Raw genomic sequence first — 15,786 nt, 5'->3', positions numbered from 1 at the left:
GTTGAACCAGCAAGTAACGCGTGATTATGACCTGTGCTTGATTAGCCCAAGTTTACTTGTGTGTCTGTGTGTGCTTTCAGTGCCTCCCATAACGAGAAAGTGATCGGGAGAGAGAAACAACCAGCACAAAGACATGTGTGCGCGTGTGTGTGGTTAAATGAGTTGAATAATGTGACCAAATCAGAGTACACATTGCAAGAGAAGCATTTGAGAAAAAAATTTGTGCATACAGATACCCTATTTAGGTGTGCAATTGCGAACGTACCTTGTATAATGTTTATGGGATGAAATTAGTCTCAAAATTATTAATTAATGCATGAACAACTATCTATGAACTTGATAAATGTTGCAAATGCATTATACTATCCACAAACAAAAGCCTTATAATTGTGTCTGAGAAATTCAGAATTAAATGAATGTGCAGCGATTTGTACAAATAGAGGCATATTTGTGAATACAAATGTTCTATTTTGTATTAATGTATCATAATTTGTGCATGCAATAAGTAAGATGTGCATTTTTGAATCAGGTGACACGCGTGCATTCATAAATATCTTTTCTGAGTCAATCCTTTTCGGTTCATTTGGATTTTGAGACTTTCTTTCCGCGGTTTGCCTTGCACAATCCACACACAAATATCTCCCGATTAACACACAACTGTGCCTAAGAAAAGCTGCTACCACTAGATGGTAGCAAGCAGTCTCAGTTTTACAGAGTTGGTGGCACCTGCCTACTTGTGCTTGATTCAAGAACCTAACCTAACAGGCACAACCTAACACTTTGTTTTCTCAAGATTGTGGAAAAGTACTTAGGGTTCAAGGCATTTTTTCTTTTTTCACATTAATTTTACAAATGTCTGTTACAAATATTTGGTCTTGCTTTATGAATAAAACAATACTTTTTTTCATTATTTAACCGGGAAAAGAGAAGTGAAATGTTAGAACTTATTAAACTGTTAATTATAGCATGTATGTCTGCTTCGTGTTAATATTTATACCAGACATTGTCTCTGACCGTTTTTGATTTTATAGGTTATTTTGAATTTTTAAAAGGTCAAAAAACGGTATTTACTGGCTAACGGAAACTCTGAGATTATATAGATATATATTATAATTCTTATAATTTATAATACATTTCTGTATTATAAATTCTTTATTCTAATATTTTGAGATACTGGATTTTTTATTTCCATGAGCAGTAAGCCATAATCATCAAGATTTAAAAAAAGACCTGAAATATTTAATTTTAAGTGTAATGAATCTACAATATATTAAAGTTCTACTTTTTGAATTAAAATATGGAAAAAAAGAACTTTTCCATGATATTTTAATTTTCTGAGATGCACATGTAAAATATAAATGTAATATATATATATATATATATATATATATATATATATATATATATATATATATATATATATTAGGGATGCACCGAAATGAAAATTCTTGGCCGAAGCCGAAACCGAATATAATGAAAAACTTGTCCGAAAGCCAAAGGCCAAATATTGAACACGTTTTTTTGCGTTTTTTCCATTTATTTTGCCATTTTTTTCACCATTGCATAAATTAAATAGTCAAAATGTGCTTTTTACTATTTTCTCTTGCTTTTCAAAGAAAAAATCAATTACAAAAACAACAATTTCAAAATATTTATTTAACACTGAACATTTTTTTTATTGCAGTAGGCATAGGCTACCAACAAGGCACAATATAACTTTAAATAAATAAATTAGTAAAATAAAAATATTTTTATGTGGTCATCTTTGAGCCCCGCTTGAATAGCCTATGTTAGGCCTATAACTGACTGCAGAAAGAATGTAACACTTTGTAGCCTACAACAAAAATGTGCACTAAAAAGTGCATTGACAAGAGTGCAAAAAATGGTTATATTCAGTTATATACGGCTGATTATATTCGGGATATATACCGCTCGCGGAGTATTATAGTAGATATAGTATAGTTAGATACGTTGTTAATGTTATGTTCCTTGATAGATTTAGTTAGTTTAAACTATAGATTAGTTCATTTAGTCCCCGCTGGTTTTTCCGCTCCCAGTCCATAGTACTAGTTCATGTTTCTTGTTTTGTGTTTTGACCCTGTTTTCTGTGACCGCGACTTTGATTCCTGCTTTGCCCCGTTTATGCCTGTTTGAAGATCGCCCGACCCTTTGATTGTCTTGACTATGTTTTTTGGGTTACGATTTTTATTTGTCTGCCTGCCCTTAAATAAATATGTCTTTACCTGCTTCCGTATTCTACTCCCTTACGTCTCGCGACGTGACAGAAACATGCCCCGGAACAGAAACAAAACAAACGCACGTGTCCACAGTAAACATCCGAAGAGCACGTAGCTCGTGCACGTAGCTCGTGCATGCGCACACCCCCTCATCGAGGTCGTGACATTCGCACGTCTCACTCTGATTGCTAGGCTATTTGGTCGCCTCATCAAACACGTCATTGTTCGGTCAAATTCATTCGGCCTTTTCACTTATTCAGTTAATTAATCATTTCGGCTGCCGAACATTCGGTGCATCCCATATATATATATATATATATATATATATATATATATATATATATATATATATATACAGTATCTCAAAAGTGAGTACACCCCTCACATTTTTGTAAATTTTTGATTTTATCTTTTCATGTGACAACACTGAAGAAATGACACTTTGCTATAATGTAAAGTAGTGAGTGTACAGCTTGTGTAACAGTGTAAATTTGCTGTCCCCTCAAAATAACTCAACACACAGCCATTAATGCCCGGTGTCATGTGACTTGTTAGTGTTATAAGGTCTCAGGTGTGAATGGGGAGCAGTTGTGTTAAATTTGGTGTCATCGCTCTCACACTCTCTCATACTGGTCACTGGAAGTTCAACATGGCACCTCATTGCAAAGAACTCTCTGAGGATCTGAAAAAAAGAATTGTTGCTCTACATAAAGATGGCCTAGGCTATAAGAAGATTGCTAAGACCCTGATACTGAGCTGCAGCACGGTGGCCAAGACCATACAGCGGTTTAACAGGACAGGTTCCACTCAGAACAGGCCTCGCCATGGTCGACCAAAGAAGTTGAGTACACGTGCTCAGCGTCATATCCAGAGGTTGTCTTTGGGCAATAGACGTATGAGTGCTGCCAGCATTGCTGCAGAGTTTGAAGGGGTGGGGGGGTCAGCCTGTCAGTGCTCAGACCATACGCCGCACACTGCATCAAATTGGTCTGCATGGCTGTCGTCCCAGAAGGAAGCTTCTTCTAAAGATGATGTGCAAGAAAGCCCACAAACAGTTTGCTGAAGACAAGCAGACTAAGGACATGGATTACTGGAACCATGTCCTGTGGTCTGATGAGACCAGGATAAACTTATTTGGTTCAGATGGTGTCAAGCGTGTGTGGCGGCAACCAGGTGAGGAGTACAAAGACAAGTGTGTCTTGCCCACAGTCAAGCATGTTGGTGGGAGTGTCATGGTCTGGGGCTGCATGAGTGCTGCCGGCACTGGGTAGTTACAGTCCAGTGAGGGAACCATGAATGCCAACATGTACTGTGACATACTGAAGCACAGCATGATCAGTATGCAGTATTCCAGCATGATAACGACCCCAAACACACCTCCGAGACGACCACTGCCTTGCTAAAGAAGCTGAGGGTGAAGATGATGGACTGGCCAAGCATATCTCCAGACCTAAACACTATTGAGCATCTGTGGGGCATCCTCAAACGGAAGGTGCAGGAGCACAACTTCTCTAACACCCACCGCTCCGTGATGTCGTCATGGAGGAGTGGAAGAGGACTCCAGTGGCAACCTGTGAAGCTCTGGTGAACTCCATGCCCAAGAGGGTTAAGACAGTGCTGGAAAATAATGGTGGCCACACAAAATATTGACACTTTGGGCCCAATTTGGACATTTTCACTTTCACTTTTATTTAACTTTTGTTGCCAGTGGTTTAGACATTAATGGCTGTATGTTGAGCTATTTTGAGGGGACAGCAAATTTACACTGCTCCACAAGCTGTGTAAATTTGCTGTCCCCTCAAAATAAGTCAATATATATATATATACCCACACCTACATACACACACACACAGTCATGAGTAAAAAAATAAGTACACCCCATGGAAATTGTTGGCTTTTTGACATATTTGGCCATGCAAACATTTGATCATTTTTGAAACAGTGCCTATTAATAAAGTTGATATACTTGAACAAAACCACAAGGAAAAGTAGCTTTTTCAACCATTTATTCAACAAAAATACCAATAGATGTGATATTCTTCTGTGGAAAAAGTGGCCTCGGAAGCTAGTATTGCCCCCTTTAGCAAAATAACTTCTTGTAGGCGTTTTGCACAATTGTCCACCAGGCTCTGACACCGGCTTGCTGCAATTATTGACCACTCTTCTATGCAAAAAAATTCTTTCAGTTGCAAGACGTTTGAGAGTACTGACTGTTTCAAATCCCCCCACAACACTTCAATGGGATTCAAATCTGGACATTGACTAGGCCATGCCATAACCCTCCATTTCTTCTTTTTGAGCCATTCCTTGATGGATTTGCTAGTGTGCTTAGGATCATCATCCTGTTGAAAGGTTCACTTTCAGTTCAACTTTTGGATAGATGGCCTCACATTATCTTCAAGAACTCTTTGATATGATGCAGAAATCATAGTTGAATCAATGAATGCAAGCTGTCCAGTCCCTGTGGCAGCGAAGAAACCCCAAACCATAACATATACACCACCGTGTTTCACAGTTGGTATGAGATGCTTCTTCTGAAAAGCTGTCTTTGGTCACCACCAAACTGTGTCTGCTGTTACTGTTGCCAAGCAACTCTATCTTTGATTCGTCTGTCCAGAGTGCATTATTCCAAAAGGCCTGGTCTTTGCCTATATGCTCATTGGCAAACTGTACTCTTGCCGTAATGTTCTTTTTAGACAGCAAAGGCTTTTTCCTGGCACACCTCCGATGGAGGCCAAATTTGTACAACCTCTTTCTGATTGTAGAAGCATTCACTTTGACACCAACAGTTGCAAGACTTACTAGCAGATCCTGTGATGAAATTGTGGGGTTCTTGAAGGCTTCTTTTTGCATCAGATGGTCTGCTCTTGTGCTGAATTTGCCAGGAGCCAGTGCTGGACAAATTGGCACTAGTTTGAAATCTGAGCCATTTGTAGATGCTTTTGATGTTATTTGATGTTGGATTTCAAATAATTTGGAGAGCTATTTAAATCCCTTGCCAGTCTCACAGGCATCCACAACCTTTTTTCTGAAGGCCTTATAGAAGTCTTTAGATCTTGGCATGATGACACCACACACCTCAATAGCAAAGACAGGTTCTACCTGCACTCTCTAAACAGATTCTAATCACTGGCATTTTTTGTTCATTTAAATTGGGAAAATAACTATAAAATGTTGATTTTACGTATCATTTGATAGAGTATCAACTTTATTAATAGGCACTGTTTCAAAGAGGATCAAATGTTTGCTTGTCCAAATATGTCAAAAAAAGCCAACAATTTACATGGGGTGTACTTATTTTTGCACATGACTGTATGTCAGTGGTACTACATGACTTATGTATTTGAATTTTTTTAATGGAAAAAAGAAAGAAAGAAATCTGTGTGACATCACCCAGTAATATTATTTGACTGAAATGCTAGAAATATTTTAAATATTTCATGTTCAGTAGAGTTACCTACCAACTTCTTTGAAAATTTCATAAGTTATTTTTCCAGTGCCTCCTCGGTCGAAGTCTTTTACGATCATCATAACGTCAACTTTCTTCACCTCAAAACCAAGAGCTCTCATGGCCACCTAGACAAACAATGTCAAACACATCAAGTCAATCAGTGAGCGAGTGAGAGATCAGGTTGGATTTTTACCAAATTACCACACAACACCCTCACTGAAAAATGTTGTTCTAAAATATTTGCTTAATTTATTATAAGCTCTGCAAGGATTGTTTTACAAAATTATGGAAAGGAGTATAGAAAATAAAACACATGATCTTATTTAATGTACGTCAAAAGGAAACAAGCACAGAATAAGAACTGACAGACAAGTTCTCTCAGGAGCATGAAGTGCAACATCATATTTTAAAATATTTCTGAGGAAACAAAACACAAGACATACTGTACACAGAGACACCACAAATAATGCCTACAGAGCAGAAATAGTTCGATATCCATTTAATTATTTAATAACAAAAGCAATCAAATTTTGGAAACACAGACAGTCAGGTCCATTGTGATGGTGTACAGAGGCAAAATGATGAAAATTGTGTCACTGTCCAAATACTTATGGACCTGACTGTAAAAGACAATGACCTACACTCATATCATTATAAAGCTTGGCAATACTGAGCAGAGTTGTGAAGTCTGCTTATAATACGTGATTCTGGGCTTCCTTTTTCAGAAATCGCCTGAAAAAAAATTCACAGGTTATTGGTTTTTGGGCTTTTTTTTTTTTTTTTTTACATTTATGGTCGCTATTTTCCCCAGTGCATTGATTGACACTGTCTTGTCACAGTACAACTAAAGCACTATTAGGACGGGAACTAGTTTTCTAAAAGTAGTTTGAGTTACAATTCTTATCACCCAACGTCTGTGGCTCCATGTACTGATTCGGACGGGACTAACATATCTGTGTTTATTACAGAGGTGGGAGCTTCTGTTTTGTACATGGGCGTTGCAGAAGATCAAATTTAATCGGACGGGATTAAAATCGCGACGCACGTCTGTGAAACATGAATTTCTCTTACGTCCCCCTGGAAAAATAGTCCCGTCCAAATAGTGATAAAGACTTAAAAAAGGATAAACAACATAAAGATTATGGCGCAGGGGAGGAGAAGGAATACCTTTTATAATGTAAGCATAATTTAACATTATTAAATATATGTTTTTTAATAATGTATTAATCTATTATTACAGGTTATAACAAAAACAAAACTAACACTGAATACATTTACATGGACAGCAATGATCTAATTATTGACCTTAATCTGAATAAGACAATATTGTGATTAAGGTGTTTACATGAGTTGCGTTTAGAATATTCCATTCATGTTCTTATTTTACATGTTATAGAACATAGATCGATTAATGGCACACATCATTACGTCCCCACGCCAAGCCATCCCCTCCAGAATTTCACGTATCAACATACAGTTCATCTTCGTTATGGTACCGTATACAGTTTTGGGTGTTATATTTTTAATTTTACAAAAGCTTCAAGTGCAGTTAATTATTTGTCAAGCTATACGTGCAAATAGATGACTGCTTGAGGCCATGGGCTGCGATCGAAACCGCATATTTATCTACTATATATTAGCTGAAATACATTTATTTCGCATACTATATAGCAGGTAAGTATGCGGTTTCAGCAGCTGTGCTCTCGTGTTTGCCGCCAAATGGTTGAGCACTGCTGTGTGTGTACGTGTCCTGTCGGAAAATGTGGTGAAAACTCCCACATGACGTTGATAGTGTGATTAAGGTGTTTACATGTCTGTAATACATGTTGATAATGCAACTAAAATAGGAATACTCCACATGTCTTAATTCAATTTGTGTTTACTTCGAGTATGACTTTAGTCGGATTAAGGTAATCAATAATCGCTGTTTAAATGGTAGTTTCTTAATTGGGTTAATATCGGATTATTGTCGTCCATGTAAACGTACTGAGTGACAGGACGACACTTTCCCATTAAATGCACAAAACACACATAAATTAAACACACAAAATAAATTGTAACCCAAAAACTCTAAAATTTTCACCCAGACACACACAATACCGTTTTCCCCCTCAGTGTTCACAAATTAAACAGTTCATTAATAATGTTCAATCTATTTCATTGTTTTTAATCAACACTTGAGCTTGAAATTAGAGAAATTAGCTATTAGTGAGCTTGAAATGATTACCTTTAGTTCATGATAGTCTATTTCTTTATCCTTATCGGTGTCAAATAGTTCGAATGCTTCTTTAATCTCATCCTTCTGTTCATCGGTTAGTTCTCTCCTCTTTTTTTTATTCTTTTCAGCAGATAGATCAGCCCTAAAATCAACGAGGAAACTAAATATTAATTTTTCATCAAGCGATATGTTTCAGATTAAAGTTTATTAGATACGTTGTTTGACATAGTAATGCCTTATAAGCATCTATGTTAGACTATTTCAGCCTAGCTAGTTACTTAAAACATTTGATTATAACCACAGCAATAGCGCTTAAACTTACAACAGAAATCTATCTTGACGACGAACTGACGCCAAAGCTCCCAAGAAGAATGGCTACTTCTATCTAACAGTTTGATATCTAGCTAAATTAATGAATGACAAGCTACAGCGACCGCGTCTTAGCCATCTAGGAAACCAATATTACCTTAACGACAGGCTCATTTTGACCATTTGAAGCGAATCCAAAAATAATAAAACAAAACATAGACAAGCTTAGCCAGAATTACGTCCGGGTATTTTCAGTAAAAAATATCTTAGTGTAGTTATATTGCTGCGTTCGAGGCGAAGTTGCAACTTGTAATTCCCCGCTTACAACCGGTCAAAGCCACCGAAAGGGCCCCCTTCAACTTGAAATTTCAACTCGCCAACTTGGGGTAGTCTTCTCAACTACCAGTTCCTTCCTTATTTACGGAGGGACGTCAAATCAACATGACCGTGTGTACAGTGTCCCTTCTATACATTTTAAACTATGGTTTATAGCAGTATTGACTTTAGATCGGTTGATATACAAACACGGTACTTGGTTAAAACGATAACAGCGATCATACTGATTGCTGTTTTGAGAAGGTCAATCACCAACATTTGAGATATCACTAACGGTAGCAGGCAAGCTTGTGCTAAGTTCCTCGGTATTGTCCGCAGGCTAGCTTGATGCTAAGCTAGACGCTATTGTCCCCTGTTGTTGCTTTACTATAATTTCATTCAAAAATATTGTAGGCATATTTGAAGTTCACTATAGTAGAACAGTGCCACTTGCCACTCAGGACTGTAACTGTATAAGTGCGATTAAAGCCGCTTTTATGCGCTTAACGTGTTCTGGCGGAGCAGACAAAAGACGCATTTTTCTGTTTTGCACGTCGAACATGCCGAGTTGGGAATGGCGTTATTACAACTAGTAAATTACCACTTACAATATTGCTGCGTTTGTGAGTAAAGCAATACAAGTCAAGTTACGGAAATGTAAAGAATTATGCGCGCGCGCACACACAGAGATGCAGTTACTTATATATCCACTAGAGATCCTCTTTGTCGGCATCCTTAGGCTATACGTGCCTACTGTTGCTAATGGTTACTTGTAATTTTTGGGTATTTCCAACATGAAAACGTAGGTATGTGAAAAATCTCTTTCAAAGAAACGGAAGGCCGTATATTCCAAGAAAATGGACAACAGAATATTTATTCTGGGAAATAAAAAACAAAAACAAAAAACAATTTGTTTAATTTGCTCCCAGCAAGTTGTAGTCCTCAAAGAATTTAACATTCGACGGCATTACGATACAAATTATGCGAAGAGGTACAGTATACTGGCCAGGCACAGACAGACAAGGTAAATGAATTGGCTGCAGCACTTAAAACGCAACAATCAGTTTTTACTTATAGTCGGGAAATTAACAATGCTTCTGTGAAAGCCGGTTATTTGTTATGTGGTGAAATTATAGGTCTGGACTTGTATCATTTTTATCCTTCATGTTGTGCGTTAGCCTAATCTATTATGGCTGTTATATGAAAATTTACCTCAGAATTCCATTTTGGGTGATAAGTGGCAATTTCAATTTTAACTGTTCTGATTGCACTCAGCCCAACTCAGGTGATATTTTAGCCAATGTGGCCCCCTACCCCAAATGAGTTCCTCACCCCTGCCCTAAGATCAGGGCCGGCGCTACCTATAAACAGTGTATGCAATTGCCTAGGGCCTCGGGCTTGGAAGCGGGGCCTCCATAACTGTCACATCACTATACGCTGGTCCACCAAGATGGGCAGCAAAAGACCAGACTCTTTGTCCATTGGATATAGATGAATTGTCACTCACCTGTAGTGAAACCAATTAATGTCACCATTTCAAAGTGGGTCCCACCCTCTGAATGTATTAAGAGATAGGGTATTATACTGCAGCTGACTGACTTTAAGTCAGTGACATATGATGGCACAAATCCTCTCTTATGAACTTTCCTGGTGGTGGCAAAACTGTGGTGGCTTTCATGGTAATCAGATGGTTAGCTGTGAGCAGTTCTAAGCTCTTGGGGTCATTCAGGTTATCAACTGTTAGGGGACGACTATTAACTATTGCCATAACTTCATAAAACAAAGTGCGTAGTGAAGCGTCACTAAGTCTGCCTGATGAGAGTGAGACTGTAGCATTAAGAACACTCCATACAGTTTTTATTTGGTGCTGCTATATGCCACCTGCATGACTGGAATGAGGGGCATTCATGATAAAATCACATTGTTTATCATCAAGAAAAGTAGTGAGCCTTTCTGGGTCAAATTCTTGTAATGCCAAGTTCAGTTCGTTCTGATTTGCCGTACTGAGCTTCATATTGCAATAAAGAATCGTAGACTGTTAATGAATGCATCTGTTGACATATCTTCCAACATTTCTATATGAATACCTCTTGAACAAAGGCAAGTAAAAAGTAGACCATACCTTTTGTGTTGCTTTCTTCCTTCTTTAGTCATGAAAGAACCAAAGCAATCCATGCCACAATACATAAATGGTTAGGAAGGCTTTACATGCTCTGTGGGGAGATCGTTCATCCTTTGGCCTTCAGCAGATTTTCTCAGCCTTCTACAAGTTACACAGTGGCGAATGTAAGATGTGACAGCTCTGTTTATTCCAGGTATCCAATAACCACAAGATCTGATCCGGTTGATTGTGAAGCCCTTTCCTTGATGTTTTTCAAGGAGGACAACTCCCAGGTCATAACAAATGACATCATCTTGATGCCTTCAGAGACACAGATGGTATGGTCAAGGTGGGAGGAAGACTACATCACTCAGCGTGTCCTCACTCATTTAAGCATCCATTGAACATTCCCAAAGAGCATCATGTAACTGTGCAATTATTAACTTTGTTACATGATGCTCTTTGGGAATGTTCAATGCATGCTTAAATGAGTGAGGATACGATGAGTGATGTAGTCTTCCTCACACCTTGACCATACCATCTGTGTCTCTGAAGGCATCAAGATGATGTCATTTGTTATGATCTGGGAGTTGTCTTCCTCGACTCAAGACTTCTAACTCTTTCTGATAGACTTGCTCTTGCACTTCTTGTAGAATCAAGCGTCTTGCATCCTCTTGTTCATTTACAGTTGAATTTGTTCTATCTTTCCTACTTAGTCTAAGAAGGCGTGAAATGACTTTGATAGCCTTTGACCAAGATGAGAACTTGGACAAACGGTCTACCAAATCTTTGCTTTCTGTGGTCTTTATTTGTAACCTACTGGGAGCGCTAGTACAGGCTACAGCAGGGGGAAGAGCCTTCGCTTACAGAGCCCCACAGTTATGGAACAGTCTTCCTATTAGTGTTCGGGACTCAGACACAGTCTCAGTGTTTAAGTCTAGGCTTAAAACGTATTTGTTTACTCAAGCCTACCCTGACTAGATTCTGTTCTACTACTTCGCAGTCATAATTATCTTTTTTCTCCCTCTCTCCTTTTGCCGAGCCCCACATGAATTTATGGAGATACTAGAGATCCAGATCCTTTCTGCCTCTGGATGGAGCTCAAATCTTCTCTAATTCCAGACTGCTGGGACTACGGCTGCTCCTAAGGCCATACAGACTTCATATAAATCCATAATGAACTTTTTCACACTATCTGTTGTTACCCAGATGAGGATGGGTTCCCTTCTGAGTCGGGTTCCTCTCAAGGTTTCTTCCTCTTAAAATATCTTAGGGAGTTTTTCCTTGCCACCGTCGCCACTCAGTGGCTTGCTCAGTTGGGATAAATTCGCACCTTTAATATCTGTATACCATGTTGATATTTCTGTAAAGCTGCTTTGAGACAATGTCTATTGTAAAAAGCGCTATACAAATAAAATTGAATTGAATTGAAATTGAATAGTACAACACTTGAGTATGATACTTCCTTTTCCCACAGAAACGAGGAACCTGAGAACCAGTTGGAGGAAAGTAGCTAATTTATTGTCCTTCCTCTGTAGGCATTGTCTGCTCGGTTTTCATCTGATGGAATGTACAGTCATTGTTTGGGAGTTGTGCTTTGGCGTATATTTTTGGATTCTGTTGGCTACAAATGTATGCAAAGCATACCAGTGTCAGAAAGTGCTGTAAATTTTGAAATAAAGGATCTTACCTTCAATGACATGCCACTAGAGAGAACATTAGGAATTCATTGGAACTTAGAGAGTGATAGCTTCAGATTCCAAAGTGCTGTAAATTATGAAACAAAGGATCTTACCTTCTTACCTTCAGTGTTGTTATTTGACATGAACTTGTGAAGACGAAGACCACCTTTTGCACACAGCTCCCATGTTTCATTTGCCAACTGAATGGCCTTTTCCACTGTCTCTGCACTTGTGACTCCATCATCAACATAAAAATCTCTTGTTATGAACTGAGTGCCTAATGGGTGTGATTGACTATACTCACTGGCAAGATACTTTAGCCCGTAGTTTGCACAACCAGGTGAAGATACTCCACCAAAAAAGATGTCTTGAGGCATTGAATTTATGTCTCTATTTTCCACCATAAGCAGCGCAGGTAATCACGGTCATTTTCTTGGATATGAAACATTTGACATTTATTCTATGTCACACACCACAGCTATAGGTTGCCTTCTAAACCTTATAAAGACACCTGTCAGATTGTTTATCATGTCTGGTCCTAGTAGCAGACGTTGATTGATCAAACGCGATGCATAGCTTGTCTGGCTTTTTTTTGGTGGTAGATGTTATGATGAGGTATGTACCATTTTCACCATCAGTTCCATCATTATTCACTGTTTCTACATCACCTATGTCAATGATGTGATTCATGTACATTATGTAGTCTGTGTTATATCTCTCATTCTTACTGAACATCCTGTTTAAATGATTGAGTCTGACTATAGCTAGCTCTCTGATGTCAGGTAAGTATGGCCGTTGTTTAAAGGGAAGGGGCATTTCTTAATGTCCTTGAGCATTTTTTATTTTTGCCGCCTTTGGGTTTGTCTAGGAACATGATATCCTCTTGAGAAATTGTCTTGTCAGTACCTGTGACATCCTTGAAATCTGACTCACGTATATGAATTGCATCCACAGGCATCAAAGCTGGCAACTCTTTCGTGGCTATTCTGTGACAAAGACCAACTGCTGCTGATTCACTGAGGCTTGGTGTGGATCAACCTACTATACTCCATCCTAAGTCTATTAGAACAGTGTAAGGTTCTTCATCTCTACCTATTATGACTTGCCTGGGAGCTAGCTCTCTGGGGCAGTTGTAACCGATTAACAAACCTACTTCACAACTGAGAAGAGATGGTATCTTGTCTGTGATTGCCTCGAACTGGAGTCAGTTCAAGGCCCTTGGGGGCTGCCAGGGGGCGCCCGGGGGGCCTCAACAATTTGGTGTGAAAAATAAATTCTCACTCTCAGACAACCACACACACACACAATCAATTCCTAATGTAATGTAATGTAAAGATGTAAGATGTAATTATTAATAAAAAAAAAAGGGATATATATATTCAGAAGTCTGTATTTTTCATGTGTTTTAAAGACATCTTGCAAAAGGGGGGCCACATTGGCACAAATGTTAATGCCATTTGGGGGGCCTTGCCTGGAAAAGTTTGGGAACCACTGTTCTAATGGTTATTTATAGATCAATTAGAGAATTGGCATTTCCTTGAAGCACTGGCAGATCAAGGGGTGGGGCCTGTCCTGGCAATCATTGATATACAGTATGTCAGATAACTATATCAGCTGAGTCGGTTGGTTGGAAAATTTGCTTAACATTTTCTTTCTACCACATCTTATAATGGCAGGTGTATAGACAGTGCATTTTTATTGTCCTCGTCCACTTAAGCTTCAATGGTAAGTACCTATTCAACACTTTAACTAACTTCTCAAAGGACATTAGTGTTACTGTCACTTACCTTCTCTTTGACTAATGTTAGGAATCTAGTTAACCACAACACACTAGGTAGGTCATTAGCTAGTTACCTAGGCTAAGCACTGTTGGATAGTAGCTAGCTAGCTGGCTAATTAGTTAGGTTTCACAGACAGATTCCTGTCTGTCTTGCCTCTGTACACAATATCATACTTTCTGTATCTGCATGTGTGTTTATTTTAAATTGAGGCACAATGCCTAGGGAATCGGTCAACAATTTCTTCTGAAGATATCTATGGAAGAAATAGCCTTAACATTAATTTCTTAATTGAATGTGAACTTAATCATAGATATAATCTAAATAGGTGATGTGCTTTTATTTTCCTTACTCCGGCACTGCCTGACCTTTGAAGATTTAACATGTTTGACTTTCTTTTCAACTAGGGTGGGGTGCCGGTGGAGCGCATTGTGAAAATCCATGTTCCTACATTCATACATTATGTTAGATGCCAGACTCTCCTAGGTTGAAGGTACTTCATAAAAAAAAAAAAAAAAAAAAAAGAATATAAAAAAGAATATAAAAAAAACCCTGAATATGAAAATGAATCAAGACAGATCCAAATAAACAATAAAGTTCGACTGAAAAGTAAAGCTACACGTTCTCTTCCTCTAACTTGTTCAGTACTTTCATCCTTCCATCCATCTTCTATACCTCTTATCCTTCCTTCAGGGTCACGGGGGAACCTGGAGCCTATCCCAGGAAGCATCGGGCACAAGGCGGGGTACACCCTGGACAGGGTGCCAATCCATCACAGGGCACAATCACATACACATTCACACACCCTTTCATACACTACGGACACTTTGGACATGCCAATCAGCCTACCATGCATGTCTTTGGACTGGGGGAGGAAACCGGAGTACCTGGAGGAAACCCCACACCACCGATATTAATCTTTGACCCACACCTGTTAAGATAATGATGGTTGGTGATGACCTTTGACCTGGCTCAGGAATGTTAGACAGGGACATGTATGTATGTATGTGTGTGTGTGTGAAAGAACACAGAGAACACAGAGTCTCAGGAAACTCGTAGTCAGAAATAATCACAATGCTTTTGTGTAAAAAGTAACATTGTTTTGACGAGATGTGTTAACATAATAATGTTGATAATTACATCAACTTTATATTGTGTGTAATTTAAACTGAAATTTCTGCATTAATTGATTTAAAACAGATTTTAAGTTGTAGTACATTTACATTTATTCATTTAACAGACGCTTTTATCCAAAGTGACTTACAAATGAAAGAATACAAGCAAAGCAATCTATCAAGCAGAGAATAATACAAGTAGTGCTACCATACAAGATCTATTATTGGAGTTCTAGAAGAAAGTAGTAGCTTAACGAAATTAAGGCTTGATAACTTCAAGTCACTAATGTCAAGTTCCCACCCCTACCCATTTAACGTGTCTGGACAAATTCAGACAGTTAAGACTGTGTTAGAGGACCTGTAGACTGAACAAATACTATACAAAGGACGTTTCAATGTGAGTATTATTTCACTTATAAATAAATTCTACTAAAGCAATGAATTTGGGACATATTCTCAATTGTGATATGACCAATAGTGGACTCATGTATAAGCTACACATGCTAATACAGTTGATGGACCATTTTGCACTACTACACATAGCTAGTCATGTTAATGACAAGCACATAATGCTAGTCAT

General features: G+C 38.3%; 1 protein-coding gene across 5 annotated transcripts in view; it reads right to left on the bottom strand.

Annotated features, from left to right (window-relative positions):
* cetn3 (centrin 3) overlaps window positions 1-10,047 on the bottom strand; it is a 42,471-nt gene extending 32,424 nt beyond the window's left edge. Inside the window, exons 1-3 of one of the 5 annotated variants that reach the window (XM_053644961.1) lie at window positions 8,373-9,038; window positions 7,916-8,048; window positions 5,699-5,813 (exon numbers count right to left, since the gene is read on the bottom strand). In XM_053644961.1, the coding sequence (XP_053500936.1) occupies window positions 5,699-5,813; window positions 7,916-8,048; window positions 8,373-8,398 (274 nt within the window). In that variant the 5' untranslated portion in view covers window positions 8,399-9,038. Of the gene's footprint in view, window positions 1-5,698; window positions 5,814-7,915; window positions 8,049-8,372 lie in introns of all 5 variants that reach the window. The other 4 variants (XM_053644962.1, XM_053644966.1, XM_053644965.1 and 1 more) reach the window with 4 other exon arrangements.
* Between the last annotated feature and the right edge of the window lie 5,739 nt (window positions 10,048-15,786).

This window comes from Ictalurus furcatus, chromosome 16 (assembly GCF_023375685.1).
Source record: "Ictalurus furcatus strain D&B chromosome 16, Billie_1.0, whole genome shotgun sequence".
In the NCBI taxonomy this organism is placed as follows: Eukaryota; Metazoa; Chordata; class Actinopteri; order Siluriformes; family Ictaluridae; genus Ictalurus; species Ictalurus furcatus.
Note: the sequence above shows the minus strand (reverse complement) of the source record. Positions and strands in the feature narration are given on the sequence as shown.